At 38.8% G+C, this 20,828-nt stretch overlaps 1 protein-coding gene across 33 annotated transcripts in view; it reads right to left on the minus strand.

Moving 5' to 3' along the window:
• The window catches only part of DLG2 (discs large MAGUK scaffold protein 2), a 1,979,996-nt gene that overhangs the window by 51,628 nt on the left and 1,907,540 nt on the right, over positions 1-20,828 (minus strand). For all 33 annotated transcript variants that reach the window (XM_077867259.1, XM_077867261.1, XM_077867262.1 and 30 more), the window contains 2 exons: positions 19,182-19,358; positions 9,897-9,972 (listed from right to left, as the gene is read on the minus strand). In XM_077867259.1, the coding sequence (XP_077723385.1) occupies positions 9,897-9,972; positions 19,182-19,358 (253 nt within the window). The remainder of the gene's footprint in view (positions 1-9,896; positions 9,973-19,181; positions 19,359-20,828) is intronic.

Raw genomic sequence — 20,828 nt, forward strand, 5'->3', positions numbered from 1 at the left:
TTATAAGCCAGCAAAACCAATGTGGGCTGCACCTTCTAACTTACATAACTTTTCTCTTAATACATCACCTTCTTTATTCTTACATTATTTAACTCAATAATTATTGATTGAATGCCATTAACTATTTCAGGCCCTAAATAAATCACATCCCCTGCCTTTAAGGAACTTGCAATCTACTCTCCAGATTTTATTGTTTTTTTTTTTTTTCAGATTTTATTGTTATAGCTGAAAAATCAGAGTGTCAGAAAGAGAAGCTACTCGTTCCAGATCACATAGTTTAAAAAGTTAAATATAGGATCTAGGACAGTTACATTTCAGAGCCTATTTTCCTTTTTTTCTAATGAAAAGGCAGAGTAACTAGTTTTTTTTTTTTAAAGATTTTACTTATTTATTCATGAGAGACACACAGAGAGGCAGAGACACAGGCAGAGGGAGAAGCAGGCTCTGTGCAGGGGGCCCGATTTGGGACTCGATCCCGGGATGCCAGGATCACGCCCTGGGCCGAAGGAAGACGCTCAACCACTGAGCCACCCAGGCATCCCATAATTAGGTATTTTTAATGAATATTAGGAACATAGTAGAAGCTGCTTTTGAAATGTCTCAGACATTACATGATCTGTCATTAAAAAACAATTTACCCACATGTAAACAGTACACAGTTGAAAAGAAGAAAGATATATATACTATTTTTGCTTGCTAAGGGTCTGCTATAATTACCGTGGTGAGGAAGTCAGATGATTGGATAGTCACTCTTGCACCTTTATCTTTTAGTATTGATGTTTTAGATTTCAGTGAGTTAAAAACCTCTGCAAAATGAAACATGCAAGCTCTAAGGTATGACTCTGGGCCTTTTGCCTTAAAGAGTCAGGTTAAAGGATGCTCTGTAGTGAATCAGAATCGATTCAGGATTAACTTTAAAGTAGAAATGGGTTTGAGCCAAATTCTCTGCATCATACTTAACATTTTGAATTAACAGAGGGAAGAAAATTTAACAAAATCTTAGTGTTCTTATCTGATAAAACTATACTTGTTATTTATATAACCACAAATTATACATCTCCTATTTATACTACTTTAGCCCTAGTAGCATCACTAATTGAATAGATAGAATTAGCTATGCTAATAACACCCAGAATGAGTTCATACATAAATATGCCTTAAAGAATCAATTACTCTATTTTGCTCAGACGACATGCCATTACTCAGGGCCCAGCTCTGCCACTTACTAGCTCTACGAGCTTGGGTAAGTCATTGATCCTTTCTAAACTTCAGTTTTCTCATTGTAAAATGAGCATATTAAGAATACATGCCTTATAGGATTTTTGTAAAAAACAAATGAGCAATGCCTATTAAAAAAAAAAAAGACCTGTAGAAAATAAGGCAATCTATGGATATTCAGAGTAACTGTGTACTGAATGAAATGCAGTGGTTCTAGAATTTCCCATAGGTAGCTACGCTATAGCAGAAAATTCAGAAATACTGGTGACTTGCTGCCAAGGGCAGGGGCAGGGATGGGGGACCGAGTGAGATCAGTCCTGCTGCCAACACTACCTCCACCTTCCTGCCTAACTTCAAAATAAGCAAGCACACAGTCAGAAATACCCATTACAGAGATGGCTGTAGGGCAAAGTTGTGGCAACTCTCTTCCTGTCATCTGTGCAAAAGGGGATTTAGAATCTAAAGAATAGAGTACTTTGAGAAATTGCTCATTCTAATCTTATAAAGAGGGTGAGTTTGAGATGTGTGTGAATGTGGGCAGTGGCTGGAGGATGGGCAGGGGGAAGAGATGGACTAGTATTTCTAGGTACTTTATATAATCTCCAGATTTATTTATTATTATTTTTTAAAGATTTTATTTATTCATCACACACACACACACACACGCACAGAGGCAGAGACACAGGCAGAGGGAGAAGCAGGCTCCATGCAAGGAGCCTGACGTGGGACTCGATCCCGGGTCTCCAGGATCATAACCTGGGCGCTAAACCGCTGAGCCACCAGTGCTGCCCTAATCTCCAGTTTTACATATGAGGTAATTGTATCCTAAACATGTTATGGTGACTCTGGCATAAGCTGGTCAGTCTATCTGATATCAAACATTTCCAATATGCTTATGTACCTCAAATTTCAGCAAGCCCAAAGAAACTCTTGAGGAACTTGTTCAAACGCAGCTTTCCTATCCTATCCCTGGAGATTCTGATTCTGAGGGACTGGGCTTAAGCCTGGGCATGTCCATTTTCAATAAGAGTCTCGGTTGATGCTGATGTAGGTGGTCCAGGTAACACATTATTTTTCCCTTCTGCCAAATATTTTCTGGTCTCTTCTTTCCTCTCTAGAGCTACTCTATGGCCCTAGAATGGTCTTCTTCACATCTCACCTGCATTATCAACATGGACTCCTGCTTTCCAGGCTTGCTTTCTTTTGGAAATTTATTCAACACAGCAGTAGGATGATCTGTGAAAACACTGACTTCTGCTAAAATCTTCCAAAGACTTTCTACTGCTCTCAAGCCCTGGTTCCCAACTTCCCCTTGGCCTTTTCTGTGGATACTTGCAGCTTGTACATGAGCTTTTGCATTTAAGTAACATTAACATTCCTCTGGCTTCCCTGTGCATTGGGCTGCTTCCCTCTTAGGTGCTGTCCTCTCTGCCTATAACCATCTTTCTGTCCTTTGATACCTGGCCAGATTTTGTTGATCCTTCAAGGCTCTTTTTTGGTCATTATCTTCCCTAGCAATTTTCCTATGAACCCCAAGAGAGGTTTATGTATTCCAGTTCTGATTTCAAATAGTATCTTGGCCTCTCTTCTCCCTTAGTGCTTATACCAGATTGTATTTTTTATTTGCTAACATGTTTATCTCTGCGGAATACTTTATGATTCCTAAACGCTGGAACCACAGATTATTTGTGGTACTTCCATTGCCTAAATCACTACCTGACACATAGTATGGCCTTAACAAAGGTCTGTAAAAAACCTGAAAACTGAAGAAATTAGAGAGGAGGAGAGCACAATGAGCAAGTATTTCCCTCTACTTCATTAATGAAAATTTTAGCTTAATTAGGCAATGCAAATCATATTAGATTTCAAAGGTATTTTTAATTTTTAATTATTTGAAGATTTTATTTATTTATCTGACAGAGAGAGAGAGAGAGAGAGAGAGAGCAAGCAGGGGGGAGGGGTAGAAGGAGAGGGAGAAGCAGACTCCCTGCTGAGCAGGGAGCCCAGTGTGGGGCTGGATCCCAGGACCCCAGGATCATTATCTGAGCCAAAGGCAGAAGCTTAACCAACTGAGCCACCTAGGTAACCTCAAAGGTATTTTTAAAAATTTTACTTTTCTTTTCCTGCTGGGAATGAGGTTTACCAGACACATTCAGGTGTCAACATATACAAAACAAAACAAAAACTCTTAAAACCTTAATTAAGCTAGAGAAGGGAGAAGAATGTAGAAACTAAAGTATATCATAAAAATAAATATGTATATGTGTATAGTGAACAGATTTCATCAGTTGTAAATTGTACTAAATTCAGTATATAAGTTTGCAGATTAACTTGGTTGTTTTGACAGTAGTATTTTTTAAACTATTTTATTTATTTATTTATTTGTGACAGACACAGAGAAAGAGGCAGAGACATAGGCAGAAGGAGAAGCAGGCTCCCCACTAGGAGCCCAATGCAGGTCCATCCCAGGATCTTGGGACAATGACCTGAGCCAAAGGCAGTCGCTCAACCACAAAGCCACCCAGGTGCCCATTGACAGCAGTACATTTTAGACCTAGGAGGTCTAATTTCTAACAAGAAATAATTATACATAAAAATACATAAGGAACATGATTTATTCTCCATTCCATTCCACAGACTAGTGGTTTCCTCATCAGTAATGTGACTAATAAATACCTTATAGAGAATAAGTGAAATAGTGTATTTTTATTCATTCAAAAGATGTTCATTGAATTCAATTGGCTTTCCAGGCTCAGATAGGGACTCTCCTCCCACATATGTATTAGAGAAGGGAACTCAAATGTAGGCCCCTCTGAGAACCATTTTTAGAGAAGCCTCAAGCACTTCTTTATCAGAGAACAATCTGAGTGTTGCTCACAAGATTCTCAGAGGACACAGGAGCTCAAGGTTTGGACAGATGTGGTTATGACATTCAAAAAAGGTATGAGTTTGCAGCTTTCCCCAGGATAGGCTAGTGACACTAAAGAATTCTCTGGACATAGCCATGTTTTTGTTCTTTATGTAGAAATGCTAATCTGGTTAAAACCACACTGCATGCAGGATAGAGAAAGAATCAGAGGAGAATGACTAGAGCCGGAAGACCAATAAGGAATCTGTTACACATTCTAGAGTAGGGAAGTGAAACTAAGGAACCTGAGGAGGTGCCTTTCTGGGTAGATGAACTTTGAGGAGAAATGTTGCTTTCTTGATGCCCCACGGAGTGGGGCAGTATGGTGCTCCTTCCGCTCCACTTTCCTAAATCTCTGGGTTACTCTTAGACACTTGAGCTTTTCATGGGGCCTCTATCATCCAAAGACCAGCTCTATTAAGGAGCTTTCTTTTGAGGGCAGTAATGACCTTTCCCTTGAAACATAAACGTCACTTTGAAGTTGTTACGAAAGCAATCTTCATAACTTATTCTGGTGAAGCAAATGTAATTCCTAGTTGCTAACAAAGCACTGACTGTCAAGCCACTTTTTTGATAAATGATATAATGGCAGGCTCTGCTACTCTCTGTGTGTCCCAGAAAAATGATTCTCGGTGTCCTCATCTGTGACATAGTAGGAATCAATGGTCATATGTAAACTACCAAGAATGTATGAAGTAGAACTGAGATTTCTCAATGCCAGCTCTAGTTGGCTTCAGGGGGACTAGCATGGTCTCATTACCATAGCTCCATCTCTGTCCCATGCCCTCTCTCACAGTCAGTATCCCCTCCTGAAGGGAGCTCAAGGCTTTGGAAAAGAAAACAGAATAATATTAGGAACCTCTAGGTCAGATGTCTAAGGCTGACAGGTCTCTCTGATCTCTTTAGCAATCTTTTCCTATTTTCCTTTGCCATTGTTTTAAGTTCACATTTTCAGAATCTCATGGTCAGAAGATTGGAGTAGCGTTTTCGAACATCTCCAACTCTCAGTCCTTCTCCTCTCCAGTCAATCTTTCTCAAAGTTAACCAGATTGGTCTCTTTGAAATCTACTTCTGATCATTGGCTTTCCTTTCCTCCAAGAAGGGAGGATGGGCAGACCATGTTTTTAGGAGACAATGTGTTAGGCGCAAGGGGCACAGAGATGAGTCAAGCTGGACCTCTGCCAGGGAGTGACATTTGGGCAGCAATGCAGATACATGCTGGGTGAAAGCCCAGGGGAAATTCTAGGTTGGGTTTGGTTACAACCATTAAAATTCTTCTGTCTACAGGATAAAGTCCAATTTTCCTAAAAAAAATTAAGGCACCAGGATTGATTTGAGTATAACTTTGCACTTCTGAGTCCTTTATTCCCCTTCATAAATTGTTGCTTGCAATGAAAGTAAACAGTGTTTTCTTTTCCAAGTATCCTGTATCCTACTCCTACCCCACTGTCTGGCCCCTTGAAAATCTTACTAATCCTTCGAGGTCTCCCCATGTCCTCCAAAATTCAAATTCTCCCAGCTTCCAAGCTGGAATCTCCTCCTCTGAACTTCAGAACAAGTCTCCTGTCCCTCTTTGTTTAGTGTGAATCCTTTGCTCCCTGTGGGGATGCATTCTCTCTTCTAGTACACCTGCTTCTTCAGGGCAGTGACTAGGTCTTATTCAGCTTGGGCCACACTGCCTGGCAAGCTGCTTGTACTGGCATCTAATAATGGTTTCGTGAATGACTGAATGAACACATTTGCCAGGACTTGTCCCTCGGGCGGGCCACAATAGAGGAAGTGTGCAGCTCCAAGTTCACGTTAGAGAAGTTCTCATCCAAAAAGATGTACATTATTGAGGAAACCAGCTTCTGCCTTTCAGGATTTAAGCTTATGTCCAAGTTAGTTTTTAACAAAGTTAAACCAAATTCAGCATATTTCATTTTTCTTAAAATGCACTAAATGACATAGTTTTAATAGGAAGAGGGCATGCTATAGTAAACAGACTATGGGCTTTGGAATCAATCAGACATGGGTTCAGGTTTCTTTGCTTTTCCAAGCTTTAGTTTGTTTGTTTCTTTCCTTTTTAAAAAAATAATGTATTTATGTATTTATTTTAGAAAGAGAGAGAGAGCGAGCACAAACAGGGGAAGTGGCAGAGGGAGAAGTAGTCTCGACCCTAAGGTGGGGTTCATTTCAATGTGGGGCTCGATCCCAGGACCCTAGTATCATAACCTGAGCCTAAGGCAGACACTTAACTGACTGATCCACCCAGGTGTCCTATCTTCATCAGTTTATGTTGAGTTTACCCATAGGTCCCAGACTGAGGCTTTTATAACAATAACTAAGTTCTGTAGCCTGTGTCCTTGGCTCAAGGTGAGCAGCACTTCCTGACTTCTCAGCTCTCCCTGTAGTAATGTCTCTCTTTTTCTTTAGCACACTTCCTCTTAATGGTCTTTTACTTTTTACTCTGGGCAAGAATCTTCATTGATGTATCGTTCTCATGGGGATTTGGAAAACTTTGATTTATTATTTCTTGATTTATAGGCTTATGGAAGATTACTGCTGGAAGGCACATTAAAAATCAACGAACCTAGGGACCTCAAATAGAGATCAATTTCCAACATTGTTCTAGGCATGTATAGTCAATCATAACATTTTCTTCCCTGCTGAGGTTATACATGGTCTCAGAATTATAACATCACAATATTCCAGGTAGAAACTATCAATCCATCATCACGATCAATCCATCATATAGGAAGTGGAACTTGCCTGACATCCTTGATATAGTTCAAAGTTATTATTTTGCTAATGGGACCCAAAGAGCAGTGTTGACTTAATAATGAAATGAAATTAGAACTCAAGTTACTTGACCCTCATGACTGTTGGTCCAGGATTTCCCTTTTCACAGGGTCACTGGTCCTCCTTCAATAGTCATTCAAGTCCTAGAATTTATAATCTGTTTTTTTGGAATTACCTACTAGTATTTAACAACATGATTAAAAAGTATGATGCACATGTCTTAGCTTTATCAAAAAGACACCTGGGCTTTCATAGATGTTATAAGCTCTTGAAGAAAAGGTCCTTTGTTATACTTGCATCTTTCACAAGTTCTAGCCCTGTGTCTGGCATGTGGTAGGTATCCAACAAAAATTCTCTGATATACATTCAACTATATAGGTGAAACAAACAGGACTCTATGTTTAAATTCCTACTAACAAGCAGTGAAAAATCCTGCTCTCTTATTTATAAATAGTATTTATTTGAAAAGACTGCATGCATATGTACCCTCACTTTTTTTTTTTTAAGAGGGACACCTTATGTTTAAATAAATTCCCATTTCACCCAAATGTTTTAAGAGAGAGTAAATTGTTATGTCAATGACTGGGCTGCCTGTGACATTTATACTTAAAAATACAAGGGGCAGTGTTGTGGTTTGGGGCTCCAAAGTCCTGAGAAATAATAGCTTTTCTTTTTTATGTTTTTCATGGTCACATCTACTGACCATAACTTGTAGTTCTGTGTGATGCTTGCAAGCCAGAATTCTTAGGACAGAAAGATAAAGGAATAGAGATGAAAGAGCATAAGGAAGAGAGAAGGGCAGGTAGGGGGCAGTATTTTACAATACAGCAATGAGATACTTGTTTTGTCACTTAAAAATAGATGTTAAAAGCTGTACAAGCCACAGCTGACATCATATTTAAAAAGATTGAATGCTTTCCCCTTAAGGTCAGGAATAAGGCAAGGATGACTGCCCTTGCCTCTTCTATCCAACATTGATCCAGAGGTTCTAGCCAGGGCAATCAGGCATGACAAAAAAATAAAAGTCATCTAGGTTGAAAAGAAAGAAGTAAAACTTTCTTTTACATATGGCATAATCTACATATGTATATAGAAAGTGCTGAGGAATCTACCAAAAAAACCTATTAGAACTAATAAATAGGTTCAGCAAGGTAGAAGAATATGATTTATATACAGAATAATTACATTTCTATACATTTGAAGTGAACAAAACAAAAATGAAACTGAAAAGGTAATTCACATGAAAAAAAAATTGGAATCCTACCTCATATTGTATACAAAAAACTAAATCAAAATGGATCAAACACCCAAATGTAAGAACTAAAACTATAAAATTCTTAGAAGAATATATGGATGTAAATGTTCATGACCTTGGATTAGGTTCTTTTATATGATAGTTTCTTTTATATGATACCAAAAACACAAGTAACAAAAGAAAAAATACGTAAATTGGACTTTATCAAAATTAAAAACTTCTGTACACCAAAGGACACTAGCAAGAGAGTGAAAAGACAACTTACAGAATGAGAAATAATTGGAAAGCATACATTTGATGAGAGATTGATATCCAGAATATATAAAGAATTTCTACAACTCAACAACAACAAAACCAATTTAAACATGAGCAAAGGATCTGAATAGACATTTCTCCAAAGAGAATATAGAAATGGCTAATTAGCACACGAAAAAATGCTCAACACCAATAGTCATTAGGGAAATGCAAATCATGACCACAATGAGATACCACTTTGGACCAAATAAGCAGAAGGACATATAACAAGTGTCGGTGAGAATGTGGAGACATTGGAACCCTCATATACTGATGGGAATATAAACAGGTACAACCATCTTGGAAAACAGTCTGGAAGTTCCTCAAAATGTTAAACCTACAGTTTTTATAAGACCCAGAAATTCCACTCCATACCCAATGGAAGTAAGAATATTTGTCCACACAAAACTATAACACAAATGTTCACTGCAAAATAATCCAAAAAATGGAAAGAACCCAGATGTCCATTAACTGATGAATAGATACACTAAATGAGATATATCCTTACAATGAGATATTATTTGGTAAGGAAAAGAAATAAAGTACTTATACATGCTACAATATCTGTGCATGAGAACATTACTGTGAACTAAAAGGAAGGAGCAGTCACAGAAGACCACATGGTATATAATTCCATTTATATAAAATATCCAGAATAGGCAAATCTATAGATAAAATAGATTAGTAGTTGCCTAGGGCTGGGTAGGGTAGAGGTGAGGATGAGGTTGGGGGGCCATTGGGAAGTAACTACTTTAGGGATTCTTTATGAAGTAATCAAATGTGATTGTAGTGATGATTGTCTAACTAAATATATTAAAAATTTCCAGATGGTATACTTTAAATTAGTTAATTGCATGGTATGTGAATTTTCTCTCACTAAGGTTATTATTAAAATAGATACATGTGCATATAATGCTTTAATTTCGATGATTAAATTTCACTTGTTAATTCTCTTCTATGTCTGTCACAACAATCCATGTATTCACTTAGATGATCCATATATATATGAAATATATGTATATATTATATATATATATTTCCATGACCACTGTCTTAGCTTTAAAATGTGCAACAGACTACACATGTTTGTGAAGAGCAGGTAGGTATCTTTCATGAAATCTATCCTTTTAAAACAATTTAAAAGAAAAAGGTAAATGAAAACACTAAACTATCTCTTTGCTCCTTCAGTCTAATCACTACATCAGTTTCATCAACATATCATTTCTGTGGACCACTGGCAGCTTTACCCCCATTATTTAATATATTTACCACAAATCTACTTCATCAGAGAATACATTATTACTTTTAGCAGTGCATTTATAACAGTTCTCTACTGTCTGGTAGCTCCATAATTTCTTTGCTACTGAAAGCCTAAATGTTAATTACGCTTAAACTCATGGCAGCTGAGAGAACTTAATATTTCGATTATTTTGTACCTACCCCTTTTGAATCAATCACTCCAGGTTTTGCATTAAACTTCACTGTCTTCAACCGGGCACGTTCCTTTCTTTCCACCCTAAAGAAAATTGAAAATAAAGAGCTGATCACATGGCAAGGCATTTATGAGTAAGTTCCCTATTTGTTTTAAAGATTTTATTTATTTGACAGAGAGAGAACAAGCAGGAGGAGCAGCAGAGGCAGAGGGAGAAGCAGACTTCCCACTGAGCAGGGAGCCTTATGGGGGGCTGGTCCCAGGTCTCTGGGATCATGACCTGAGCCGAAGATAGATGCTTAACTGACTGAGCCATCTAAGCGCCTTGAGTTAGTTCCTTATTAAATGAAAAATACCTCTTATTCTACAGCTCAAATACATGTATTCTAAAGTATTTCTGTTCCTTTGTTCAATATAAAAAGTCTTGGTATATTGTCTCTGAGAGGCTAACATATCCCTTGAAACTTCTGTGTTATATGTAAGGAGAGTCACAGTGATTAGAAGAAACGAGGAGGGAGAAAAACTAATATTTGTTACTTAAACGCCTGAAAAAAAAAAACTAAAAATCTATTATAAGAAATCACAGTGCACAGAGATGAACATCTAAAGTGAAGATTACATAAACTTTTCTATTCTCCTCTGCTCCCCTCTGCACACTTCATCTCTCCTACTCTTTTCTTTCTGTTTCCTTTTTCTTCCCCTCCCTTTAGGAATACTAGGGTATTTACCTTCACCTTAAAACCAAACATAAATTCAAGATTATAGGTAATCTTGAATTTTTTTCCTTTTCCCCAGTGCTGTTTTCCTGTCATCGCTGCAATTTTTATCATCGTACCTGACACTTCATTCCTTCATGAAACACTCATCGAGTGCCTACCACATATCAAACAATGAGCTGGGGGACAAAGAAAAAAAATTAAAAAGCATGATGGCAATAAACACACAGTAACCCCCCCACAGCAATCGGTGGGGTTGGGGGTGGGGCATCTATCTTACTGGAGGGTGAGAAGGAGGGGTAGAAAGCATTGGGGTGGGCTTCTTGGAAGAGGTGTCAATCTATGTGAAATTTGAAGAGTAAGAAAGAGCTTGTCAATAGTAAAAGTTTAGGGAGAGTTTCCCAGACAGGAGGAACAATGCATACCATGACCTGGGGATATAAGCAAGATAATGATTGCAGGAAGATTCTGGTATTGGGTATATACAGGATGGGATGTGAAACAGTGAGGTGGGTGGTGGGGCCTCCTTATAAAAGAGATCCATCCACACTAAGGATTTGGGCTTTTTCTTTGGGGAATCCTCATAAGTTATTAGAGGATATAAAGCAGAGAAGTGATCAAACAGATTAGTATTTTAAATAATTAATCCTGGTGGAGGAGGAAGATAGATGGGGGATGGGGTTGAAAAAGAGGTAAAGAGAAGTTAGGTATCTCCTCGATTTCTTTTTTCTTTTCCTTTCTTTTCTTTTCTTCTTCTTTTTTTTTTTTTTTTTTTTGGTTTAAGCCTCTTCAGTTAGACATGATCACTCACTCCTTCCTTTAAGTCACAACAGTACTGATTTGTATCTTCATGTTGGTATTATCTCTTGTGTCCTTGTGTTTATTTTCTCAGTGCACATACAAAGCTGTCTGTTCCTTGAGGGCAAACCCACATATCACTGCACAGTATACTGTACCAAGTCCTCAATAAACCACTGGTAACTAAAATGATCTTTGAGGCATTGTTTTAACTTGACTTTTTGCCTCAATATGGCTAACTCTGATTTCAAAAATGGGAAAAGAGAGAAGAAAAGCCCTGAATCTACAGAAATTAATGGTTTATAAAATCTAAGCTATTCATAGATCAATAATTAACAACATATTGCTTTTTAACTGAGAGCTCTTTTGTGTTCCCAGCTGGAACAGAGTGAAGATTAGGGTTTCTATAGTTACAGAACAGAGTTCAGAATATATTTCAGTGTGAGAGGAGAATATTTGAGTAGAAACAGCTGAACAAAAATTTTTATATCTAACCTCCGATATTAAAGCAATATGTTCCAGTGAGAGTTTCTACTTGAACCCGACATACAACAGTTGGGAAGAGCTCAAGGAAGCTTTCAGATAAGGTCAGCTGCCAAGTGGAAAAATGCTCACTGAGAAAATGCCTGTTCTAAGAGACTTCAGCTTTTCTCAGTTTTAATCCAAGTGCAAATGTTAATTCATATTCATCTCTCTGGATCCTTCTAAAACTGTTCTTACAGCCCTGACTTTATCCTGGCTTCTTTGCATTAGCCAGGCTAATTATGGGAAACACTCGTACATTAGATGATGCCAAAATGACATGCGGAGATACATGGTTATTTGATCTGGCTGTGCAAAAAATTCTGCATGAACTCACAGAACTCATAGGGCTCCAAACATATATTAGGCTGAAGTCAGGATTCTAAGAACTGTTTGGAAAGAGCATTCTAATTTTTGCTTCCAGGTTTCCACACTCACCCTTTTCAGATTTCTTAAGAAATGTCCCTATTAGGCCGTCTTTAGTGGTTCATCTCTTATTTTTTTAAAAATTTTTATTTATTTATTCATGATAGAGAGAGAGAGAGAGAGAGGCAGAGACCCAGGCAGAGAGAGAAGCAGGCTCCATGCAGGGAGCCCGACATGGGACTCCATCCCAGGACTCCAGAATTGCGCCCTGGGCCAAAGGCAGGTGCTAAACCGCTGAGCCACCCAGGGATCCCCAGTGGTTCATCTCTTAAATTTTAAAAAGATTGCAAGGAATGTTTAGATGGACACACACACACACACACACACACACACACCGCTATTATTTGCTATGGTTTATTAATCAATTTTAAAGTGCTACTGTAGGTGGCATGGTTTGAGCTCATGAGGAAGTTGGAAAGTTTTGCTTTCTATTGGGGTTGGAAGTTTCACTAACAATAATGATGATAATATAAGTGTTGGCTGAAGTTTTAACATAATTATTAGTGAAAAATTCCTTTTCATTTATATCCTTTCATTTGGCTCTCACAATAACCAAGTGATGTAGATATTATCGATCCCATTTTATAGTTGGGAAAGCCAAGACTTGAAGCTTGCCAAGTTTCAAAAGTGGTAGAAATAGGGCCTGAACAAACATCTGCTAAAAGATAACTTGAGTTTCTGTTCACATCTAGTCAGTTTGGGAAAGAGCATTCAAGGATCTTCCATGTATGCCTTCTGCAATGGGAATTCTCAACACAACTGAGATTGTAGATGAGTCATACACAGTTTTAAGGCCAATACTGATCTTCAGAAATCTGTATTAAATTTTTCACAAATGATAACCAAACTTTTCCCTTGTATCCCAATATCCCAAATGTCCTGAATTAAATAAACCATAACCAAATGCAAGTATATAATCACTTGCATAACACCATAACCATAACAGGCTGGGCTTTAAATTATTATTGTTATTTTTAAGAGTGTGAGTGCAGGGGGACAGGAAAGGGGAAGAGGGAAAGGAAGAGAGAGAGAATCCTAAATAGACTCCATACCCAGTGTGGAGCCTGATGCAGGGCTCGGCTCATGACCCTGAGGTCATGACCTGAGCTGAAATCAAGAGTCAGATGCTTAACCAACTGAGCCATCTAGGCACCCCTGGGCTTTAAAATTTAGAATAAACTTTAATGCTGAAATTTAGGTTAGCTACATGATTATATGCATCATTATAAATATTGAATTACATCATAAATATTGAATTAATTTCTCTCCTTGGCAGTCTTTTTGCATTCAGTACACCCCCATCATAGTTTTGCTTTCCCATCCCAGAGGCCCACACTGATTACCTCTCTCAGTGGTAGGTGGCTGTAGCTTATGTTTTCTCCTACATACCTCAGTCCCTTCCTCTCTTCTAGTGCTTCTTGGGATGCAGGTGGTTAGCTTATTGTTCAAATGAGAGTCAGGGCTGGGAAATAGGGCTCTAAATAATGCTGTTTTCTTTTAAGCACTAAAATCTCAAATACGAAGAAAGGAAAGCCCCCATCAGTTGAGTATGCACAAAGTATTTGATGTTGTACTAAGTAAGCACTTTGTCTATATTAACTATACTGCACAATGATCCAGGGCTTAAGATGGAGCTGGGCATATAGTAGGGGCTTAATGAATCTTTGTTGAATAAGTGAATGAATGAACAAATACATGATTAAACCCTCAAGGAGCATTCTTGACATGGATGTGAAAATTGAGACTCAAGAGTTAAGTGACTTAAAAAAATAAAGTTAAGTGACTTGCCCTCAAACTGTTTTCAGCCAAAGTTATTTACCAATTCTTGACTTTTTCACTTGGTAAGAATCTACATAAAGTTGAGCATCACCTTCTCTAATTATATTACTAAGTAGACTCCTTTGGCAGAAATAGATAATATTAAAGCCCACAGATCTTTACACCTAAGGAAATGGTAGACCACCTGTATAGAAAGACTGAATCAAAATGAGAAGTACTGCCTTACTTCTCTCACACTCAAGAGGCAAGCAATTAATTAGATTATTTAAGCAGAAATAATCCTCTCCACCCTAGCTTGGTCACTGACCAAAATACTGAAAATATAAACTGGATCGCAAAATCTGAGCAATCAATTCTGACAGCTAGCATCTCTAGGGAGAACCAAATGGTCATGCTTCAATGAGCCCAACTGTCTCCCTCTACCCTCTCACCCATTTCCCATCTGGCATTTTCAGGTTCTGGCCAAACACACAATGAGGTCAGGCTTGGAGCACTGGATGATGGGAGCATCATTTGATTCTGGGTGTTCCTGTCCCGGGGCTCTACAAGGGTGGAAATGCCATCCATGTGACTGGCCACAGGCTCTCTGCTAAGGGTAGGTGAATAAACCTTAAGGCAATGCTAGCTACAAACTTGTCATCTGAGAACCCAGGTGGCCATCACTATGAAGCAATGAATAAAGACTTAGATTAAGACACTGTGGAACAAATCATATTTTGGCCAGTCACAAAAACTACATCGTCTCAGGAAACAGTGATTCTGTACTATGAGCTCAGGTTTTGAAATCATACAAGTCTGGGTTTGAATCCTGCATCTGTCACTTACTAGCTCTGTGACTTAGGGTAGGTCATTCAGTCTCTTAGGATCTTATGATTTATGTTGGTGAACTTAGAGTAGTGACACAAAAGTCAAAAAGTCAAAGTGAATGTTAAATAAGATAATTTAAAAAATGGTTTAGCACATTATCTGTGCTAACCATAGCACAGGAGTATTAAGAACTCCTAACAGACAATTCTAGCATGTAGTGGAAAGTCATGTGGTCTTGCTATCAGAGAGACTTGGGTTCAGCCAGGGTAGGTGGTTGTGAATCCTTGGGCAAATTACTTGACTTCTTGGACTTCAGCTTCCTCATGAGGCTTTTGTGAAGATGAAATGAAATCGTGTATTTGAAAGCACCTGACACAATACACGACTGGTTCTATGTCAGATGGAATTTGTGCCTATCTGCTGTCCTTTCACATTCCTTGACCCTTGCTATGGACTGAATGTATTGGTCCCAAATTTCTGTGTTGAAGCTCTAATCCCCAATGTGATGGTATCTGGATGTGGGGCCTTTGAGAGACAATGAGGTGAGGAGGGTGGAGCCCTCATGAATGGGATTAGTGCCCTTATAAGAAGAGAGAAATGATCTTCCTGTTAGCCATGTGAGGGTACAGCAAGAAGACTATCCACAAACCAGGAAGAGGGCCCTCACTGGGAACCCAAATAGCCAGTGCTTTGAAATTTGAAATTGGAAATTGGACTCTCTAGCCTTCAGATCTGTGAGAAATGAATGTCTATTGTTTAAATCACCCAGTCTATTGCATTTTGTTAGGGCAGCCCAAGTTGATTAGGATAGCACCTCTAGTTACAAAGAGCCCTCATTAACCTAATCACAGTGTGGCTGTGTCTTAGGCGCATGTTTAGTCCACAAACATGTGACTCCAGTTGGGCTCCAGTGACCCAATGAAAGTGCCTGGCACACAGACACTGCTCAAAAAATGCTTGCTAAATTAAATTTTGTTAAGTCTTATTTTTTAACTTTAGGAGGAAGGACTGCATATACATTGAGAGTACCAATTTTGTTGGAGTGGCTGTGACTCAGTTGGTTAAGCATCCAACTCTTGATTTTGGCTCAGGTCATGATCTCAGAGTCATGCAATGGAGTCTCGTGTTGGGCTCTGTGCTAGGTGTGGAGCCTGGGTAAGATTCTCTCTCTCCCTCTCTCTGTGTGCCCCCCGCTTTAAAATAAAAAAACAGCATCAATTCTGTAGCCTGAATTCAAATCCCAGTTCTGCCACTTAGTAGTTGGGCAATTTCAGGCCAAGTTAATTAACCTCTCTAGCCTCAATCTCCTGAAATGTAAAATGGGCATAATTATAATATCTCTCACAGGGTTTAATGAGGTTTAAATAAGTACATTGTAAAGGGCTTAGAACAGCATCTAGCATGCTCTAGGAATGTTTTGCTAAATAAAATTTCTTCATTATCTTAAAAAAAGGATAGAAATCATTTTCACACTCTCCATCATGGTTTTGTTGGGATGATTAAATGGAATCAATAGAGAAACATATTTGTAAAGGGTAAAGTCATGCCCTCATGTTACTCAGTTTGAGATTTTCCCAGACCAGCTCCACTCACTGAACTATACTCAGAAAAGAGGCTAGCAAGGAATTAAAGATTGAAAAATTTAACCCCAATATAATAGTAAACCATGTTTTACCAGCTCCCACTTATTCTGAGCTGTAGTTGTAAGATGCTAAATGTAGTGTGAAATGAGGAAGCCTTGCATAAGAATTCTTTGTGGGGTAGGAATATAAATGATTTTTGTTTCTTTTTTATACTTCTAAAAAATTTCTCACTTTCTTATAATGAAATGTGTTACTTTTATAAACATATAAAACAATAATGATAGCATTTCCTGAAAGGATTAAAATCCTAAGGGAAAAAGTTGCCAGAAATTCATTTATAGCCATAAACTCTCTCTCTCTCTCTCTCTCTCTCTCTCTCTCTCACACACACACACACACACACACACAGGGGAAAGCTACTATAACATTCATGAGATAGAATGCAAATAAATATCAACATTAAAGTCACTAGACAAACCTATTTTTCAGGCTAGCTGTAGTATGGTTGTCAAGATGGTTTTTATCCAAAATAGGAAAGAGACAACTTAAGAACGACCACCAGCAGGTGGAAAATTGTCTCAAGAGGAATAGCATTGAGAATGTTCCTTGGGGGGAAAAATAAAGTATCATTGAACAAATGAAGGGCTATTGACAAGACTGGTTAGAATCACAGAACCTCTGGGTTGGAAAGGGTCTGAAAAATTGTATAGTTTAACTCTCTATCCAAAGCTTGAATCCCTTTTATTATATTTCCTGACACCAGACCTTCTATTATCAGAATCACCTAGAGGGATTAATAAACAGATACAGATTTCCAAGACCAACTCCAGATGGACTGCATTAGAATATTTGTGTGTGTATGTACGTGTGTGCATGTGTGTGCACACACACATACATACATGCACACACAGAGGAGGGAGTCAGAGAGGGAGGGAGCGGGCACTTCTGTTTTTATAATGCTCCCTGGTATGAAAACCACTATTGTGGTTCACTGTCTTCCCACGTAATCCATACCATTTCTACACAGCTCCGACTAGTACAACAATTTCTTTAAAATGAGCTGAAATCTATTCCCACATAGCTTTTTTCCCTCTATTCCATTTCTATCCTTGGGGCCATATTCAGTAAGACAGCTCTTTCTTCTATAGAGCAGCAGCTCAGAGAGTTCTGATGAATTAAATCGAAGCAAACCAAAATGCACGTTGCCTTGACTTTTTTTTTTTTAAGTAAATGGAAAAACAGAATACAAACTAGTACTGAGAGACACTGCTTTGAATATACATCCTTTGAGAAAACCCTACAAGCCATAGCGCAAACTTAGAATGTCCACTCAAAACCATTTCAGCCAACTATTCTGGAGCCCAGAGGTTTAATGAAAGTGACCCAGAGAACTGTCCGGTGGTAGGAGACTCCCAGACAGGGGTACGGGAGGCAGGGAGGTTCTTTGGAGTTTCAGTGGCTTCTTCATGGCTCCTCCCCACTAACCATGATGGAGCAGCTGTGTGACAGTCAGCCTGCTGTCATCTTCCCACATTTTGCCCCGGGCTGTATGGCCAAAGACAGAGAAGGATGGGAGACCAGTCTTCTCTGGGGTGCCAGCACTCCACGGAGTCATTCTTGGGCATAACTGACCTCTTCCTACTATGGTTTAGGCTAGCTCACCTGCTGGGTTGCTTTGAGCACTAGGGTGCTTAACTTCACTGAGGACTCTTTATAGAGGTTTTTGGGGTATTTGGATATGAGGAAGAAAGCCCTTGAGAAACCTGCAGCTTGAGAAAAGTTGATGACTGCCTTGAGGAAACACTATTCCTGGCTTTAATTTCAGAACCATATCTCTTTACTGGGTTACAGACAAATTTATTTCATGGACAATATCTTGGTGCCAAAAAGAGATTCACGGGTAGAAAAGTTCCTCCCTGGTCATGATGACTAGAAGCTGCTGGGTCCCATGAGGGAGTTGGCTGTTCCAAAGTTATTTCTGCCTTGTGAAAGCATAGCTGAAGAAATGTTTAGAAGAGAAAGAGCACAGTAGTCTTGACTCCGGAAACACATATAGAACTAAATATCTGATCGAGTGAAGGTGGGAGTTGCGGGGTGGGTAGGGAACAGGAGTAATGGAAACAGTAAAATACAATTATTAACCCAATCTTAGACCTCACCAGATTATTTGACAGCTCATATCCTAAGCATCTGAATTTTTATGAAGGTTTTTAGGTTTTTCCCCCGTCAATATTTGAACATAATACATAGAAAGGAACTTTGCTTCATAAATTATACTTTATTTGGCCTTCACCTGACCTTTCTGTAAAGTTGTCTTGCAAATCTGAACCTCTGGAGTAACACCTGAGTGTGTAAGTCAGCATATGTGCTAAGATAATCTTGAACATGTGGATGCTGGTATACATTTTAGGAAGGCAGTGTAAGCAGATTTCCTTTCTTTCTTTATGCCTTATCACAGTCATCAGTTTTGGCAAAACCCTAATATGAGAAGAGTGAGAATATTTAACTCATGTCACCTGTCACCACTGACAATTTTCCTGCAGATTGACTATCCCACTCAAATGGTTATTCTGTGAACAGTTTGTCATATCTTCATCTCCCTCATATCCACTCCCTAGATAGCTAAAAAGCAAGCACTATGAAATAGAAAAAGCATTTTTACCTCCGTTTGCTGGGGATGACCCCCATCTCCTCACTGTCCCCCTCCAGCGTGACTCTCCTGGCTTGCCACCACTCATCATCAGAGGCGTTGATAACATGGAGAATATCTCCATACTTAAAACTAAGTCCTTGACTTGGCAGCCCACTGTCCTTGCTCTTGTCATAGTCAAACATGGCTCTGTAGAAACGACAAGAGAGAACATCGTTAGGAACCTCTGCAGCACAGATTTGAAATTCACCATTTTGATTACCCACTCTTGCCCTGAGAATCCTTCATCCATTTAATACCAGCTCCCAGAACTGACTCCCAGGATTGCAGTCCACATTCCTACTATGGCAGTCACAAATCAGCATTAGTTCCTGCCTCTCTGTGAAGGCTGCAGGGGCAGCCTCTGGACCCCTAAAACTGGGGTACTGCTTCTTTTCGTGGAGATCACCATATGTGGCAAGGTGATAATGGGAGATGTGGCAAAGGCAGTTTGGTCTGAGATTTTGTTTCCCTCCTACTACAATCAAATTTTAAAAGTTACTAAAAAGAAGGAAATAATGAAGAATAACATGGCCATCTTTCCGAATGGAGCATTTTGTGTTATGAACAAATCCTCTCAGATGTATCAGTCTGTACAACTCTTTCCTTTGTGACCGGGAAAAATGGTAATAACTTAAATGCTATCCACAGGGAACTGTCCTGTTTCCACTCACTGGACTATGGGACCATTACTGAGGTTGACACTACATTGTATGTCTGAAACTAATAGAACACTGTATATTAATTATACTAGAACTCAATTAAAAAAACAAAATGCTAATTAAAACCACAAAAACATAAATAGAAATAAAATAAATTGAAAGGTTGCAGAGGTTAATCTAATGACACGAGTAAGTGCTCAAAATGTAATCATGAAAAAATGCGATTACACCTACGTTTGTGTGTGTGTTTATAGATAGATCAAAATTATATGGATAAGACAAATCTTTTCGCTTCCAGAGAATGAATGCTAAGCCTACTTCAGCATTGCACTCATCACTCTGAACTGTAATTCTGGCTTTATGTACCATTTTTCCCTCCTTAAAGAGCACATGCTGAGCCTTTGCTAAGCCTAACATACTGTAACATGTATGAATTGGTGGAGTGAGGGAATCGCAAACAAAAGTGAAATAAATGATGCCCAAGACCTTAGTAGGTAGGTGTTGCCTTAAGCAACTGACAATTTGTCTCAAAATCTTCTATTGCCTGGCTCCTCCTGTGTCGCTCACACACCACCACGTACGGCATACGATTTCTCAGGAGAAGCAGGTTTTGCCATCTCCCTGCTTATTCCCTTTTTTTTTGATTCCATTCTGACAGTTGCCTTAGAATGTAGTAACTACTATGCAAGCAAAACTAGATAGATCTGGGGAAAAGATTTTTCTAAGATCACTGAAGACCAAATACGGTTCTTTTCCTTTCTTCTTTTTTATTTTTTCCTCATGAAAGAAATGTCACATCTGCTGTCATGGCAACCAAAAAGAGCTGAAGACAGCATGTAGAGCTCTCAAATATTGTAGGAAAATTTGAATTACTTGCAACACAGCTCCTTCTTCCATTAACTCTGTCCCTGAGTAATGGAATTGGGGGAGAGTTTCTTGGTCTAAGCTCCCAGAATGA

This window comes from Canis aureus, chromosome 23 (genome assembly GCF_053574225.1).
Source record: "Canis aureus isolate CA01 chromosome 23, VMU_Caureus_v.1.0, whole genome shotgun sequence".
NCBI lineage: Eukaryota > Metazoa > Chordata > Mammalia > Carnivora > Canidae > Canis > Canis aureus.